Below are 17,719 nucleotides of genomic sequence, written 5' to 3' on the forward strand. Positions count from 1 at the left end.
CCTAACAGCATGGGCCGGGGCACAGGGTTTAGTGCGGTATACACTTGGGTGGGGCAGGGGGTGGGACGCAGCACAATGTCATGGGGTCTGTGGGTTGGGCTCAGGGGCGGGGCGCAGTATGGGGGTGCAGGGCAGGGCATGGCACAGGTATGTGGGCACACAGAGGGTAGGACATGTGGCGTGGAGGGCCATAGGGATGCAAGTGTACTGGGCATGTAGATCGGGGCACAGCGTGAAGTGTGCGGGTGGACAATGCTGTGTGGGTACCCTATGTGGTCTCTGCGATGCGATAGTACAGGTCTAGAGGCACAGTGTGGTTTTCTTCCTCATCCCCACCTCCCTGTCCATGCTCTCCTGAGGGCTCTGGGCCTCCATATGTAAAGGAGGGTTGTAAGCTTTCTGCACTAGCTGGATGGTCTCTATGAGCAGAGAAAGCAAGTGGAGTGACAGTGCCCACTCATCTTATTCTCTGCATCTCCATTTCTCAGCTTCTTCATCTAGGACCTCCTTGTATAGTATAGAAGACCCTCCCAGGTCACTTGCATCCTTGAACCGCTGTCCTGGTCATTTTTCTGTCACTTCTTTTGTTGTTCCTTGGAGCTTAGGGGAACTGTATCCTTTTCTGCCATCTTCTCTGAAGTCCTCACCTTTTTTCTTGTAGGACATTTTCATCAGAGACAGAGTTCTGGGTTGACAGGTTTTTGCCTTTTTTTTTTTTTTCATTTAGTATACCCGATTACATGCCACTATCTTTTGGTCTCCATGAAAAGTATTCAGTTATTCATATCATCATTCCCCCCATTTCATTTTTCTGTGGCTACTTTGAAGATCCTCTGTTTATCTTTGACTTTCAGCAGTTTGACTGTGATGTGCCTAAGTGAATTTTCTTTGATGTTTGCTGAGCTTTTGTTGTCTATAAATTTGTGTCTATACTAAATTTGGAAATTTTTATTCATTATTTTTTTCAAAAATTTTTTGAAATTTTTGAAAAGTTAGGTGGGAGGATCAGGAAGGAAAGTAGAGGTAAGGAAACTGCCTAAAATATTGTAAAGCACCGCTTTTTCTCCAGTTTTGCCCTTATTTGTTCAGGGTTTACAGGGACCCACTGGAAGCCCAGGAGACAGGGGACTTGCAGGAGAACTGGTAAGTTTGTCCTTTTCTCATTGTGATTTTCTCATAATATACATTTGCCTTTCCATTGTTGTTGTCTTGCCCTGCTAGAGCTGGTATATTTTTGAAAGCAGCATTTATCATAGGCCCCTTAGACTAATTATATTGGAAAAATATTTTTCTGTGTATGTAGTTTTTAGTGCCTTCCTGGTTTCATATAGCAAAATTTAGTACTGATTTTCTGGGACTGTTAAAACTAAGTATATTTCTAGTTTCAACAAAGAAAACTGTGTTTTATTGACTCTCAGAAATTCTGTGTCTGAATGTCTTGCTGTTCTTATAATTATTACATTGCCACACACACACACACAATCATGTTTATGAGACTACTCTGTAATAAAATACCTTATGGTAAAGCCAAACTCTACAGATGATAGGCCAAAATGTACAAATGTGGCAGAAATGCTTTTACCACAACAATACAAAAACTTATATTACAATTTTATGAATGTGATTCGGTTATATAGTTTCCATAGAAAATAAATTGTAAAAGGGAAAGACCTTGTCACACTTACCTTCTTACGATTTATCCTTTCTTGCCAATGAAGTCATTCTTCTAGTTAGTGGTGTGAGACGTAATGTGCTGTAACATGCTTCTAGGATTTACAATACAATATAGTCTTTCAAACTACTGGCTTAATCTTATCCGTCATTTGACCTAAAGGATTACAGGTGGCCTCTGCATAATTCATTTAGCTAATAGTAAGTGGGAAATTCTGGCAGTCAAAGGACTATTCTTAACAAACTGTGTTCATTCATCCTTTACGTATTTAACCAGCAATATAAACTTCCAAACAATAAATATAGATTTGCCTATATGTATAAATTCTTTCCAAATAAACAGTCTTAAATATGGTATTGATTTTATGTAACTGAATCCTTCTCAGCTTTCTCCTTATTTTTCATCTCTTAACCTGTCATCCCATTTCTGATATTTATGTGACCTAAAATAATATAACTTTATTTATTATCATTTACTTAAAAAAAATCTGCTAACTCCTTGATGTCAGAGACCATTTCCATCACCTTTGCAATCCCTTTACCTGATATAATGTCTGGCATATTATGTCTGCTCTTGGTATATACTTTTTAAACTGAGTTGGCAAAAAGTGGAATACCCAAAGGCGTAATCATTCAGCCAGTAACATTAAATGTAATGAAACAGAATGGGAATGAATTATTTAAAATGAACACTTTTAAATAAAGTTGTGCGTCAGTTGAGAATGGCAATAGCAAAGGTAGTTATCTTAGACTTTATACAAGAAAATATTTGTTATTGTAGTCCTAAATGACTAAATGGCATCAGAGCCCCTGAAATTGGCATCCAGTTGACAGGGTCAAAGAGATTGGTAAAGAAAATATAAATCAATTTATAAAGGCTTTGTTTCATATATTTGGGCTGCCTGGACTAATAATAGAAATGAAAAGAACAGAAGCACATTGGTAAAATGAAGAAAATAGAAGAGATATTGAATAGTATATAGTAATATTTTGAGAATAATAAAATAATAGAAGCTGATAGCCTTTCTAGAAAGACATCTCTGAGAGTTGTCTCTTTTTCCCAGACAAGATTCAAAACTAGTTTGGTCATTGCAATGCAATTTGAATAGTTGATGATTCACTCAACAAATACTTTTTAAAACCTATATTTGAGATATACTGGAAAGCATAGAGTTTTCAATCTCATGATAAAAGCAGGCATTAATTAAATAATCACAGAGTTAAATGGATAATTACAAACTGAGCTAAGTGCTCTGAAGGATAGCATGGTTTATAACCAAAAAAAACTGTCCTAATCTAGGGTTAGGGAAAGCTTCCAGGTGGGGAGGCATTAGGCTGTGATCTGAAATATGTATAGTAGCTACCCAGGCAAAGATAGGGAGGTCAAGAGAAGTTAAGTGCTGTGAGAAAACACCACATATTTATTTGAAGAACTAAAAGACCAGTGGTGCTGTGGCAGAGTCAGATGGGAAGTAAGTACAAACAGGGATTGAAAGAGTGGCAGAGGACAAAATACACGCAGCTTTATGAGCCATTTTACAAAGGATTTATGTTTTTATCCTAAGAACAAAGGATGTCATTGTGAATGGGGTGGGGCTAGTTTATGTTAAATTATTGTGTTGTTATGAAAACTCAGACTACAAGGTGGAGATTAAATTGGAAGGGGCCAAGAATAAACAAGAATGGTTGTTTCAATAATCCAGATAGCAGAGAACCTTTTTTCTATGGCCAAGAAAAGAAGTGAACCTATGGGAAAGGTTCTGTGCTAGTTTGAATCTGTTCTGAACCCCAGAAAAGCCTATGATTTTTAGTCCTGTCTTGTGAGGAAAGACCTATTGTTGGATGAGACCTTTGATTAGATTGTTTCCATGGAGATAGGACCCTACATATTCAAAGTGGGTCTTAGTCTACTTGCTGGAGAACTTTAAGGGAGAGAGCTCAGAAGAAAACACCCCAGGAGAAGGCAGAAGGACTCATAGGAGCTAAGAGAGCCATTCTGAAACCAACCCGGGAGAGAAGGATCAGAAGACTACCATGTGCCTTCCCAGGTGACAGAGGAACCTTGGATGCCATTGGCCTTTCTTCAGTGAAGGTATCCATTGTTCATGCCTTATTTCGGACATTTTTATGGCCTTAGAACTGTAAATTTGTAACCTAATAAATCTGCTTTGTAAAAGCCAATCCATTTCTGATCTATTGCATTCTTGCAGCTTTAGTAAACATAAACAAATTTTGGTACAAAAAATGGGTGCTGCTGAGTTTGCAAATGCCAAACATACTAGAGAATAGCTTCTTAAATGGAGAAGGGAAAGATTCTGGAAAAATTGTGAGTTGGTCAAAAGGGTCTAGGTTGCTTTCAAGAAACTGTTGGTAGATATATGGACTCTAAAGATACTTTTGATGAGACTTTAGACAGAAATGATGAATATGTCATCACAAACTGGAAGAAAGACAATCCTTGTTTTAAAGTGGCAGAGAATTTGACAAAATTGCATCTTGGTGTTGAATGGAATATAGAATTTGAAAGCAATGAGCTGGGTTGCTTAGCTGAAGAGATTTACAAACTAAATGTGGAAAATGCAGCCTGGCTTCTCCTTGCAGCTTATAGTAAAATGTGACAGGAAAGGGATAAGCTGAAAATTGAACTCTTAGGTACAAAAAAATTAGAAATTGATAGTTTGGAAAATTCTGAGCTTTTGGAAAAGGAGTCCGCAGAGGATAGTGCCCCGCATGAGAACTTAACCAAATATGGAACCCATCAGCCATCTTAGTACAAGCTAGGATTGGAAATGGAGTTATCCAGGAAGGATTTGTGGGAAGTCCTATTGTCTGGTGATTGAGATCCCTATATACTGCATGGAAAACAGACAAGAGTGTTGCAGGATCTGTTTAAATGGAACCACTGCCAGTCTGGACTAAAAGGGGCAGAAAAGGGACTGATTGAAGGAAAAATGACTTCAAAGGCAGAACCATGGAACCAGGATCTGTAGTTAATACACCTCATAACAGGAGAGCAGATCCACCCATGCACATGGAAAGGGTGAATTTTCCTCACAGTTTATAATGGTCAGGACTTCCACCCCATTGTTCAGGAAGAGTTTTGCTACCCCAGGCCTCTGAGAGAGTGGAGCACATTCCCCAGGGATTGGGGAAAGCCTGTCTACCACCTTGTTGTTTTGAAGGGGTTATGGGTGGGCCCTGGAGATGGCAGAGAGTCCAGGTACTGCCTCAATGCTTGAAGAGGGTGAGGAAAAGAAGCATGTCATCTCCGCTTGAAGAGAGTGGGGACAAGAAACAAGGTAGTCTCCCCAAAGCCTAGATACATTCAAACACTCACTCCAGTATTTGGAGAGAGGCAACTGCTGTATAAGCCCTTGAAGAGGGTGGGACTGTTGCTCTCTCAAGCCCCAAGGATAAAATATCATTTTATAAATGACTCTCAAACTTTGAACTCTAATGGAGTTGGCCTTTCAGGTTTTGGGAATTTTTTGCAACCTTTGTCCCATTTTCCTTCCAATTTCTCCCTGTGGAAATAGGGACATTTGTCCTGTGATTGTCCCTCCTTCGTACATTGGAAGCAGATAACTCATTCTGAGTTTCACAGGACTAAAGCCAGAGGAGAACTTTACCCTGGGGCAGGCCATGCCCAGAGCTGATTTTGATGTGACTTGGTACTGCTTTTGACGTGGCATTGTGTTTGTATTGCCACTGACATGGTTTGAGGCTTTTGTGACATTGTGATGGAACGGCTGTATTTTATATAGGGAAAGAACATGTCTTTTGGGGGTCCAGAGAGTGAAACATGCTGGTTTGAATCTGTTATGTACCCAAGAAAAGTTTATGTTCTTTTAATCCAGTATTGTGGGGGGCAGACCTATTGTGGGGTAGGACATTTAGACTAGATTGTTTCTATGGAGATGTGACCCCATCCATTCAAGGTGGGTCTTAATCCACTTGCTGGAGTCCTGTAAGGGAGAGAGCTCAGAGAAGAAAACACCCTAGAAGAAACCAGAAGGACCCATAGGATCTGAGAGGGCCATTTTGAAACCAACCCAGGAGAGAAGGGCCAGCAGATATCACCATGTACCTTCCCATAGGACAGAAGAACCCTGGATACAAACAGCCTTACTACAGTGAGGGTATCCTATTCTTTAGTGAAGGTATCCAAAATCTTGTTGATGCCTTAGCTTAGACATTTTTATGACCCTAGAAATGTAAATTTGTAACATAATAAATCTGCTTTGTAAAAGCCAATCCATTTCTGGTATACTGCATTCCAGCAGCTTTACCTTTTCAAACCAAAAGAGGTTCAAAAGGAGATCAACAAGATATAGACATCCTAATGTGCTTCCTAAGTTTCTGACTTGTAGAATTAAAGAGACAATGGCAGCATTTATTAAAACTGGAAGCACCAACAGAAAACTAGTCTGATAATGGAAGATTATAAATTCAGATTAATTATGTTGAATTTGAGAAATTATGGTGGAAATGTCAAATGAGCAGTTGATGTGGAACTCAGAGGGAAGAAATACATTTAAGTTTAAAATATTGGAATCATTTCATTGGCATAGGAAGAGTATAGGAGTAAAAAAAAGAAGAGGATCTAAGACTGCATTTTCAAGAATTCCAGCATTGACAGGATTTTAGCTGAAGAGGATAAAATTGCAGTGGAGACAGAGAGGGAAGAGGGAAATCAGATTTAAGAAGTTAGGAATTTCAGTCATAATTACAATCTAACATAAAATATTCATGACTACCTTAGTGTTGTTGAAAAATATGTACAATTAAGTACATATCCAGAGCAGAAGTAGACAAACTAAATCCTCAGGCCAACTACTACTTTTGTAAATAAAGTTTTACTGAAACACAGCTACAACCATTCACTTACTCAGTATATTGTCTATAGCTGCATTCCTGCTAAAACAATGAAGTGCCCCTGTGACACACAAGCCTAACTACTTCTAGCTGGTTGTGCTGTTTTGAAATGATGTATGTCCCCTAGAAAAGACGGGTTTTAATCTAAATCCCATCTCGTAATGGCAGAATAATCCCTATTCAATACTGTATGTTTGAATCTGTAATTTCATCATCTCCCTGGAGATGTAACCCAGTCAAGAGTGGTTAAGATGGATTAGGTGACCACATGTTTCCACCCATTTGGGTGGGTGTGCTGGTTTGAAAGGAAGTATGCCCCCTAAGAAAAGCCATGTTTTAATATAAATCCCATTTCATAAAGGTAGAATAATCCCTGTTCAATACTGTATGTTTGAAACTGTAATCAGATCATCTCCCTGGATGATGTGATTTAGTCAAGAGTGGTTGTTAAACGGGATTAGGTGATGACATGTCTCTACCCATTTGGGTGGGTCTTGATTGGTTTATTGGAGTCCTATAAAAGAGGAAACGTTTTGGAGAATAAGAGATTCAGCAGAGCAGAATGACATAGCCACGAGAAGCAGAGTCCACCAGCCAGCAACCTTTGGAGATGAAGAAGGAAAATGCCTCCCGGGGAGCTTCATGAAACCAGAAGCCAGGAGAGAAAGCTAACAGATGACACTGTATTCACCATGTGCCCTTCCAGCCAAGAGAGAAGCCCTGACTGTGTTCGCCATGCACCTTCTTACTTGAGAGAGAAACTCTGAACTTCATCGGCCTTCTTGAACCAGGTATTTTTCACTGGATGCCTTTGATTGGACATTTCTATAGACTTGTTTTAATTGGGACATTTTCTCAGCCTTAGAACTATAAACTAGCAACTCATTAAATTCCCCTTGTTAAAAGCCATTCCGTCTCTGGTATATTGCATTCCAGCAGCTAGAAAACTACAACAGTGGGTCTTGATAAGTTTCTGGAGTCCTATACAAGACGAAACATTTTAGAGAATGAAAGAGATTCAGAGAGAGCAGATAAGAATGACGTAGCCATGAGAAGCAGAGAGCCCACAAGCCAGCAACTTCTGGAGATGAAGAATGAAAATGGCTCATGGGGAGCTTCATGAAACAGGAAGCCAGGAAAGAAAGCTGGCAGATGATGCCTTGCTTGCCATGTGCCCTTCCAGCCAAGAGAGAAACTGTGACTGTGTTCACCATGTACCTTCTCACTTGAGAAAGAAACTGTGAACTTCATCAGCCTTCTTGATCAAGGTATCTTTCCCTGGATGCATCTGATTGGACATTTCTATAGACTTGTTGTAATTGGGACATTTTCTTGGCTTTAGAACTGTAAACTAGCAACTTATTACATTCCCTTTTTTAAAAGCCATTCAATTTCTGGTATATTGCATTCCGGCAGCTAGCAAACTAGAACACTGGTACTTTAGGAAAAAGTTTTCTGACTTTTAATCTAGATTTTAATCACATTTGCAAAAAGTAAAATACAATCAATGCAAAACTGATCCCACAGTGTACAGTGTGCAACAAAAGAGTAAAAGACAAAGAAACAGGACACGGCCCATCCAAAGGAAGATGATTAAAAACATAAAAACAATGAAGACAACAAGAACGCTATTTTTAGGAGAAAGCTATTCTAGTTTGCTAGCTGCCAGAATGCAACATACAGAGACGGATTGGCTTTGAACAAAAGGGAATTTATTTCATTAGTTCTTCAGAGGGAAGGCAGCTAACTTTCGACTGAGATTCATTCTTACATGGGAAGGAACAGGGTGCTCTCTGCTGGTCTTCTCTCCAGGCCTCTGGGTTCCAATAACTTTCTCTGGGGTGATTTCTTTCTGCATCTCCAAAGGCCTGGGCTGAGCTGCGAGTGCTGAGATGAGGTATGCTGAGATGAGGTATGCCGAGATGAGGTATGCCGAGCTGCTTGGGTTGTGCTACATTGTGCTCTCTCATTTAAGCACCAGTCAATTAAGTCAAACGTCATTCATTGCAGCAGGCACACCTCCTAGCCGACTGCAGATGTAATTAGCAACAGATGAGGTTCACGTACCATTGGCTCATGTCTGCAGCAACAAAACTAGGTGCCTTCACCTGGCCAAGTTGACAACTGAATCTAACTACCACATGTCCACCCCTTGTCAACTTGGCAACTACACGCATCACCTTAAACAATATTAAGGTGCAAAAAAATTCTCTTCTGGCTGTGGACCTGTGAATCTCAAAACAAGTTGTCTGGTGCCAATGTGCAAAGGAGGGACAGTCACAAGATCCATAGGGAGAAATTGGAAGGAAAACCTGCAGTGCAAACACCATTGGATTTCAAAGTCTGAAAGTCATTTATCCTTTAGCTTTAGAAAGTGGCAGTCCCACCCTTTCCAAGGGTCTATGCAGTGGCCCACCACTTTCCAAATCAACATCGGGGAACATTGAGGAGACCACCATTTTCTCAGCTCCACTGTTTCCAGGCATCAGGGCCACCCCTGGGCTCCCTGCCACACGCTCCGGGCACACACTCAACCCCTCCATGTGGTGGCAGCCAGGCTCTCCCCAGGCCCCTAAGGAGCATGCTCTATCTTCTCCAAGGCCTGAGGCTGCATGACTCTTCCACTGCAATAAAGTGGGAGACTCATACTCACCCTTCAGCGTAAACTCACCCTCTTTATGTATATGGGTAGGTCCAGTCTCCTGGCTGAGGTTTCTTGGCTTCAGACCCGAGCTTCCATGGTTCTTACTCTGCAAACTCCAATCTCTCCCTTTTGTGTCCACCTTTGTACAGGTTGGCAGTGGTTCCGTTTATACCAACGGTCTCTTCAAGCACTCCAGGACTTCTCCATCATTCTCTTCACAGTTTCTCCAAAATCTTTCCCTTAGCCATCCAAAATACCGTTCCAACATATCTGGTATTTGCAAACCACAGCAGCAACCCACTCTCTGGTACCAAATCTGTTCTAGATTGCTAGCTGCCAGAATGCAACACACCAGAGAGGACTGGCTTTTAATAAAAGGGGATTTATTTTGTTAGTTCTTCAGAGGAAAGGCAGCTAACTTTCACCTGAGGTTCTTTCTTACTTGGGAAGGCTCAGGGTAATCTCTGCTGCCCTTCTCTCCAGGCCTCTGGGTGGTTCCTTTCTGCATCTACAAAGGCCTGGGCTGAGCTGTGAGTGCTGAGATGAGGTATGCCAAGTGCTTGGGTTGTGCTACATTGTGCTCTCTCATTTAAGCACCAGCCAAATTAAATCAAACATCATTCATTGCAGCCGGCATGCCCCCTAGCCAACTGCAGATGTAATGAGCAACAGATGAGGTTCACGTACCATTGGCTTATGTCCACAGCAACAGAACTAGACACCTTCACCTGGCCAAATTGGCACCAGAACCTAACTACCACAAAAGCCTTCTAAAAAATTATCTTAAATATGCTTAAGGATATACTGGTGAATAAGAAGAAAAGTTGTTAAAAAAATGCTCAAGGAAATGAACAAAAATACATAAAAATAACTAAAAGATTCAGAAAAACAATGCTTAAACAACATGAAAATTTAAGTAAAGAGAAATTTTAAAAAGGAACCAAACAGAACTGCTAAAGCTGAAGAGCATGGTAACTGAAATGAAAAATGCCTAGGAGGGTTTCAAAAGTATATTAGAGCTGAAAGAAGAAAAAAAATCAGTGAACTTGAAGACAAGACCCTTGAAATGAGTCACTGAAGAGCAGAAAAATAAAAGGAATATTGAAAGTGAAAATAGCCTAAGATAGCAATGGGATACCAACAAGCAAACCAATATCCATAGAATTGGAATTCCAGAGGATGAAGAAAGAGAGAAAGGGCAGAAGGAAGGATCAAAAATATAATGAATTAGTCCTCGTCCATGCACTTCACAAAAAGCAAACAGGCAGAACAAGCAGACAGAACAAACAGACATTTGCACATCCATGTTCCTAGTGGCATTATTCACAGTTGCCAAATTATGGACGCAACCTTAATGCCTGATAAATAATGAATGGATAAATAAAATGTGTTGTAACATACTATGGATTATTATTCAGCCTTGAAAACTAATGAAGCCATAATGCATGTGTCAACATGGATGAAGCTTGAAGATATCATGTTGAGTGAAATAAGCCAGACATGAAAATATTGGATGTTCTCACTTTTTTTGAATCAATCAGAGTAAGCAAATGCATAGTGTCAGAATCTAAAATATTGGTTAACAGGGGAGCATAGCAATAGGGAATGAGAAATTAAGGCTTAACGTACAGGATTCCTTTTGGGATGATGGAAATGTTTTGGTAATGGATGGTGGTGATGGAAGCATAACATTGTAAACAGGATCATCTGCACTGAAACATGTATCTGATTATGATTAAAAGGGAAAATTTGAGACTGTAGATAAAGTAACAAAATACCAATTTAAAAATTTCAACTGTATTTGTAAAGAATTATCCCCTTCAATGAAGTAGAAGGAAGAACTGCAGGAAAGGAAGAATTATCTACTATTAAGAAAACACATTAATATAAGATATCACAAATACAGGAAAAATGCTAAAAACAAGTATTCAATAAAATTCAACAAGTTTTGATAAATATTTTGTTTTTGTAAAATAAAAATGTTTCTGTCATATGATAAAACATTTCTTATATCGGCATCCAACATAACAGGAAACACTAGAGACTTGAGAACCATAAGATAAGAATGGAGGCTGTCACTTTAATTTTTAACAGTGTATGAATTTTAACTAGGGTAGTGATATATCACATAGAAATAAGAGATTTAACTATTTGAGAAGCAGAGATAAGAAAACGTTATTTAGAAAATATGTGTAAGCCTATAAAACCCCAAAAATTGATTCTACTTTTTTAACTAGTGAAGGAGAATAATTCCCAGACATAATGTCTGCCATAAAGTCAGCATTTTAAAAAACTAGTAGTTTTTCTATGTCCAAGTAATAAGCAAAAAATATAATTGGGAAAAGATCTGAATCAAAGTAGAAACAAACAAGAAATACTTAGGAATTACCTTAATGAGAATTGGATGGGACACATATGAAGAAAACTACACAAATTTACTAAGAGACCAAGAAATTGACTTGAATAAATAGAATGACAGAATATTATCTGAATAGGAGAAAGACTGTTTCTTAAATGAATATGTTAGTTTAATCCAATTTATTAAAAAGTCCCATTAACTGTTATTGGTTGTATGTTTGAGTGGGTGGATCTTGATTAAATTAATCTAAGGATAATTCATAAGAAAGAATAGGCAAATATAGCTTAGCTATTTTTAAAGTGTCATGGAATAGGATGTCTAGCACTACTAGATATAAAAGATAACAAGAATAGAATAATTACATCCTGTGACAATGTGGAACAGAAAATATGGTCTTTCAATAAATCATTACATTCAAGAATTTAATTTTTATTAAGGGCAGTGTCACAAATCAGTAGGAAGGATGAATTTTTTAAAGAATAATGCTGGGATAATTGGCTTACTGCTTGAAATCAACTCAACAGATATTTTTTGAATGCCTACTCTACATTAATTACTGGGCTGGATGCTAAGGGGCCAAAGTAAATAAAACATGTATTGCTTCTGATTAAATTGCCTCTGATGGTAGGATTATTTACTTAATCTGCTTTCTCATGTGTACTTTCCATACTTTTCAAATATTTAAAAGTGAGCATTGCTGTAACAATTTTATAAAGTAGTTTAAGTAACTAATGATACCTTAGTTTTTCTTACCCCTTACTGCGTATTTTACAAGTGAGGCATTTACAAAATTGTGGTAGAGTGTAATCTCAAAAAAAGACAACGGATGATCTTGTTATTCTCTAAATCTAAAAAAAAAACATATATATATACTGCCTTGAACTGTTTTTCCAGAAAGACCCAATATGTATGTAGCTTTTCTGGATGGCTGGGAAAATAACATTATATTATAGTTTTGCTAAGTAACTATCAATCCATCTAAAACAATTATAGATAGTTAAATGGCTTCCATACACTAATAAATAGATCCCTTTGGGTCAACAATTTGATATTTCTGTAATAAACTGATTATTCAATATTCATTTAGTTAAAATGATACTATTCAGGGTGGGCCACAGTGGCTTAGCAGGCAGAGTTCACACCTGTCATGCCGGAGACCCGGGTTCGATTCCCAATGCCTGTCCAAGCCAAAAAAAAAAGATACTATTCAGCAGCACAGTGACCAAGATTTCCATAACGGTCCCAGCATGCATTTGATTATACATTAGTCATTGTCCTATGTAAACATTGTGACATCTATTAATAAGAAACAGAAGAATTGTTTCACTGGACTCACTATGAGAATAAAATATGTCATCAAGCAAGCTCCAACATATTTTTAATTTTTTTGTCATATATTCACCGGGAATATTAAGTAGACTTATAACTGTCATGTCCGTTAAATAAGATTATTTGTGAAAGCCCTTTGCAAATATCTCATACTTATTAAGTGCTTAACAGATGTTTGTTTTATGACTGAGTCAGAAAATAAAAGAATGAATGTCACTATTATTTCTTTCCTTCCCTTTCCTTTTGATTCCCATCATAGTTTAATAGTAGTCTCACAAACACACACAAAAAAACTGGTGAATCAACTTTAGATATTAATTTAGTTTATACAGAGAGTATATCAATGAATTAATAAATGTATTATATTATGATATATACATTATTACCAACTCCATGTTTATATGCATATATTTATTGAAATATAAAGTAAACTTAATTTCTCAGATTTAACATTTTATTTCTAATATAGGGTCCTCGAGGGCTGCAAGGTGACGCTGGACCTCCAGGGGAGACGGGTGCTGAGGTAATTCTTTTGTGGCTCTTCTTGGTTCATCAGTATCCAATACATTCTCGAAGACTCCTCTAGTGAATTTTTTTTTTTTGTATGCTGTGTGTGGGGGGTCACATTTCATTCTTTTTGCATGTGAGTAACCCCTTATTGAAGCACCATTTGCTGAATTTTGTTTGTTTGGTTGGTTCTTTGCTTGCTTGCTTGTTTGTTTGGGAAGTGCGTGTGCCAGGAATTGAAGCCGGGTCTCCTGCATGGCAGGTGCCACTGAACTACCCTCGCACCCCCTCCTCTAGTAAATTTTATATATTACAAATATATTATAAAGGATAATTCTACAGAATTTTGTTTTACATTGAGGAAAAAGCTTTCAACACCATTAAAAACAGAGATGATGTGGTATGAACCTAATTTTTACATTTAAAGTTCTCTTCTTACACTTAACTCATTTAAAATGATAGAACAAAAAGTAAATAGTCACTATGCCTCTCAGTATCTATTAGTGCCACTTTGTACAAGTGTATAATTTTCTCCAGCAGTATTCATCTGGGAATACAAATGGAGAAGGCAAATTATAGCACTGATCAAGGATTGGTAAAAGTAAAGAGGTAATGGAAGGAAACTATTCCAGAAGATCAGCTAATGAATTTAGCCTAAGGAAGCAGTAAGAGAGGCCAAGAGGACTGACAACTTGGGGAAAAAGTAGGGACTGGAGGAGGTCCATATTAAAAGCAGTTTTAATATGGAAGAAGTCTGAGAGAGATCTAATTTTCTTTTAAGAAAGAATTTTAATCTTGGAATGGAATATGCAGTTGTATAATTTCTGAGACAGAGCAGAAAACCAGGCTTCAGTGTCCTTTCTCTTAAGTATTTCACTGTACTAACAGTGAGTAAGTCATAAAGGTAACCAACAGAAGAAGTAAAATAATACAGCTATTAAATAATTAAGGAAATGATGGTAAAAGGGGAGGTTGTATAAATGAATGAAATTTTTATCAGAGTGCTACAACAAGAAGTAGCAATGTACTTCTTTAGTCACAGAAACAATCTCTAGGAGAACTTAAAACAAAATTTGTTTTAAAAAAGTAGTTGCCTCTGAGGAATAAGATTGTTCCTTTTCATTATAAGCCCATCTATTCTGCTGAGCATGTGTAACATTTATTAAAATAAAGTTTAAAAAGTAAATGTGGGCTGCACAAATTAGATCGAAATAGAAAAAGGAACTTCCTGTCTAAATTAGCATAAATGCCATATGAAGGGTATTTTAATGTCTACTAATTATAAGGAAGATTATCATCCATGGATCAGAAATTGAAAAATCCCTGAAGATAGAAAGCAAAGAGGAAAATTTTGGTCAAGATGTTACTGTTATGCTTTAAATTATCCTCCTATTCCAAAAACATAGGCATTACAGAATATGCACGCGTGTGCGTGTGCATGTGTGTGTTTGTGTGTATTAGTGTAGACAGATACACAGAGAGAGAGAGAAGGAAAAAAGGGAAGATAAATGTTTTGGGGAGACAAAGAAAAAATACAAAAGCAATTGCAGGCTCCTTAAATCTACTGAGCTCTAGTCTTGGAAAAACCAAAGGTTGCTAGAAATTGCATGTTTTCCATGTTAAAGGAAGTAAAAAGCTCCCCAATAAAACTGGGCCCCCCATGGAAGGGAGCTAGAAAAATATATATATGTAAGTATCTATGTATTATAATATGAATAAATTCATGTTTTAATTTTGTTATTTCTTTTTTGTAAAACCAATAAAGAAAAATGCATTTTTTTAAGAAAGTAGGTTTCAAGAGGACACAACAGAAAGGGATGGGAAAAGCAAAAATGAGGAAGCATGGTAGACAGTAAAAGTATGAAGGTATGAAATGAGAAGAGGACATGAGAAGTAGTTGCCTTTCATTCTGTGACCAAGGATTACAAGATGAAAGGAAAATTCAGAAGAAACTTATCTTGAAAGTCCTGATTTCAAGTGAAATCTATTTTTTTTGCAATTTGAGCTGTTAAAAGGATTCCAGAAAGTTTCTGGTCTAATCTAATGCCATGAAATTTATGAAGGGGCAACAAAGAAAAATATATCATTTTCTGAAACAGATCTCTTACTCTTGAGTTTAAAATTACTAACATCTTCCTGTGAGATTCTTAATTGCCTTTGTAATTGGTGAAGTGATGCTTATCGGTGACTTATCAGATCATTCTCTTCTAGGGACTCCCAGGCATTGAAGGAGAATCTGGTCTGCAAGGGGAGCCAGGTGCCAAGGTAACTTTCTCACAAACAAAAGGAAATAGTATTAAACTTTCACCATTGAGTCCCCTCCATTTACCATTGTTTGGCAAACACCCACCCAGATATCTTGCAAACAAGTATAGACCAACAGTAAAAAATGGGAAGCTTTTTGGAGCCATTCTCCCTCATGAATTAGACATGCAATTTTGTCAGAAAAGAATTTGATCTTCCTTTTTCTTTCTTCAGGGAGATGTTGGACCTGCAGGCAGTGTTGGAGGAGCTGGGGAACCAGGGTTACGGGTAAGTACCTACTGAAAATCTGTTGATGCATTTCAGAGACTCAAAGTTTATCAGCCTAAATAGCTCAAAAATTAGCACAATAAACCTTTCTGACACATTATAGGAAATGTTTTGTCTTTCCTTTTTTTTTTTTTACATGGGCAGGCACCGGAAATTAAACCCAGGTCTCTGGCATGGCCGGCAAGAACTCTGCCTGATGACCCACCATGGCCTGCCCTTGTCTTTACTTTTTAATTTCAAAAACTGCATGCTAAACTCTGTTCATTATAATTAAGTAGCATTTAGAGTCCTTACCTCATATATCCTTTTAGAATCAGGTATATCCTTCAGAACCCTTGCTAAATATGTGGAGACACTCTGTTGCTAAACTTACCATTAAGTAGAATTTCACAAGTACCAATGATCAATTCAGTATATTTCCTGACCTAATAAGACAAAGGATTTAACTATAATTTATATTAAAAAGCAGAACTATAATTATGCAAAGTTTCAAGGACATAATTGTAAATAGCTATAATTAAATAGCTTAGAGAAGTTATACTAATACAGATAACCTTTATTTTGAGCTGTGGAGAGGAGTTTTCTTCTAAGATAACAGTGCCCGCAGTAATTTTTAGAGGCATTTATTTACTAAAAGGCAAGGTAGGGAGATATATTTTTCATCTGATTTCTTTCTTTCTTTCTTTTTTTTTTTTTTGATTGATTTCTTTCTTTGTCCTTTTCATTTTTCTTTGGGTGAGGGATATCAGTAATAGATGTATCAGTAGTAGGAGAGGAGGGCAGTGATAAAACTCTTTCACTGCATGTTCTGTATCTAGAAGATAGGTTCTTTTGAATTATCAGAGCCTTAGTCTTTGCCTCTCCTCTGTAAGGGAGAAAACACAGAAACACTATAAATATGGTAGAGTGATCATAACTAAATTAAATATTTGAATGGTCTATGTAAAATTAATATAATAAAATATTATTATTTTATGGTATGCAATGTTTACATTCCTTGAGCTAAGAAACAAGCCTAGTTGTACAAATGTCCAGAGCTTCCAAATGAATATATTACCTTTAAATTATTGAAGATTTGTGGTCATTCTGTGGCTGTCCTGTATTTGGATTTTTAATATGATGACTCCATTAGTCATCTGCAGAGCTATCCAAGGAAAATTAATCATACTTATTATACTGTCACATCTCCCTTAAAAAGGAAGTGGAAGTAGGAGTAAATGTATGCAACCTGCTAGTTTCCATAGATGCTAAGGGTTAAACAATAAACTAAGATAAATGATTTGGTGGAATATTATTCAGCCATTAAAAAGGAATGGAAAGGGTGCGAGGGTAGTTGAGTGGTAGAATTCTCATCTGCCATATGGGAGGCCAAGGTTCGATTTCCGGCCCATGCACTTCCCAAACAAACAAGCAAACAAACAAACAAACAAACAAAAATTCAGCAAATGGTGCTGTGATAAGGGGATACTCACATGGAAAAAGAATGAAATATGACCCCTATCATATAGCATACAAGTAAAATAAAACTAAATTAAAATTAAAAAATAATGATAAAAAGGAATGGAGTTCTTTCTAATACATGCGACATGGATAAATCTTGACGACATCCTGTTGAGTGAAATAAGCCAGATAACAAAAGGATAAATATTCTGTGATCTTACTGATATGAAATAACTAGAATAAGCAAATTCATAAAGTCAGAATCTAGATTATAGGTTACCAGGGGACAGGGTAGAGATAAGGAACAGGGAGTTAAAGTATACAGAGTCTCTATTTTGGACAATGGTAAAGTTTTAGTAATG

The 17,719-nt window shown here is 37.4% G+C and overlaps 1 protein-coding gene across 1 annotated transcript in view; it reads left to right on the plus strand.

The window, feature by feature from the left end:
- The window catches only part of COL24A1 (collagen type XXIV alpha 1 chain), a 427,584-nt gene that overhangs the window by 271,081 nt on the left and 138,784 nt on the right, over positions 1-17,719 (plus strand). The window contains exons 33-36 of the mRNA XM_077119355.1: positions 1,090-1,143; positions 13,348-13,401; positions 15,597-15,650; positions 15,864-15,917. Coding sequence (XP_076975470.1) covers positions 1,090-1,143; positions 13,348-13,401; positions 15,597-15,650; positions 15,864-15,917 — 216 coding nt within the window. The remainder of the gene's footprint in view (positions 1-1,089; positions 1,144-13,347; positions 13,402-15,596; positions 15,651-15,863; positions 15,918-17,719) is intronic.

This window comes from Tamandua tetradactyla, chromosome 11, assembly GCF_023851605.1.
Source record: "Tamandua tetradactyla isolate mTamTet1 chromosome 11, mTamTet1.pri, whole genome shotgun sequence".
Classification (NCBI taxonomy): Eukaryota; Metazoa; Chordata; class Mammalia; order Pilosa; family Myrmecophagidae; genus Tamandua; species Tamandua tetradactyla.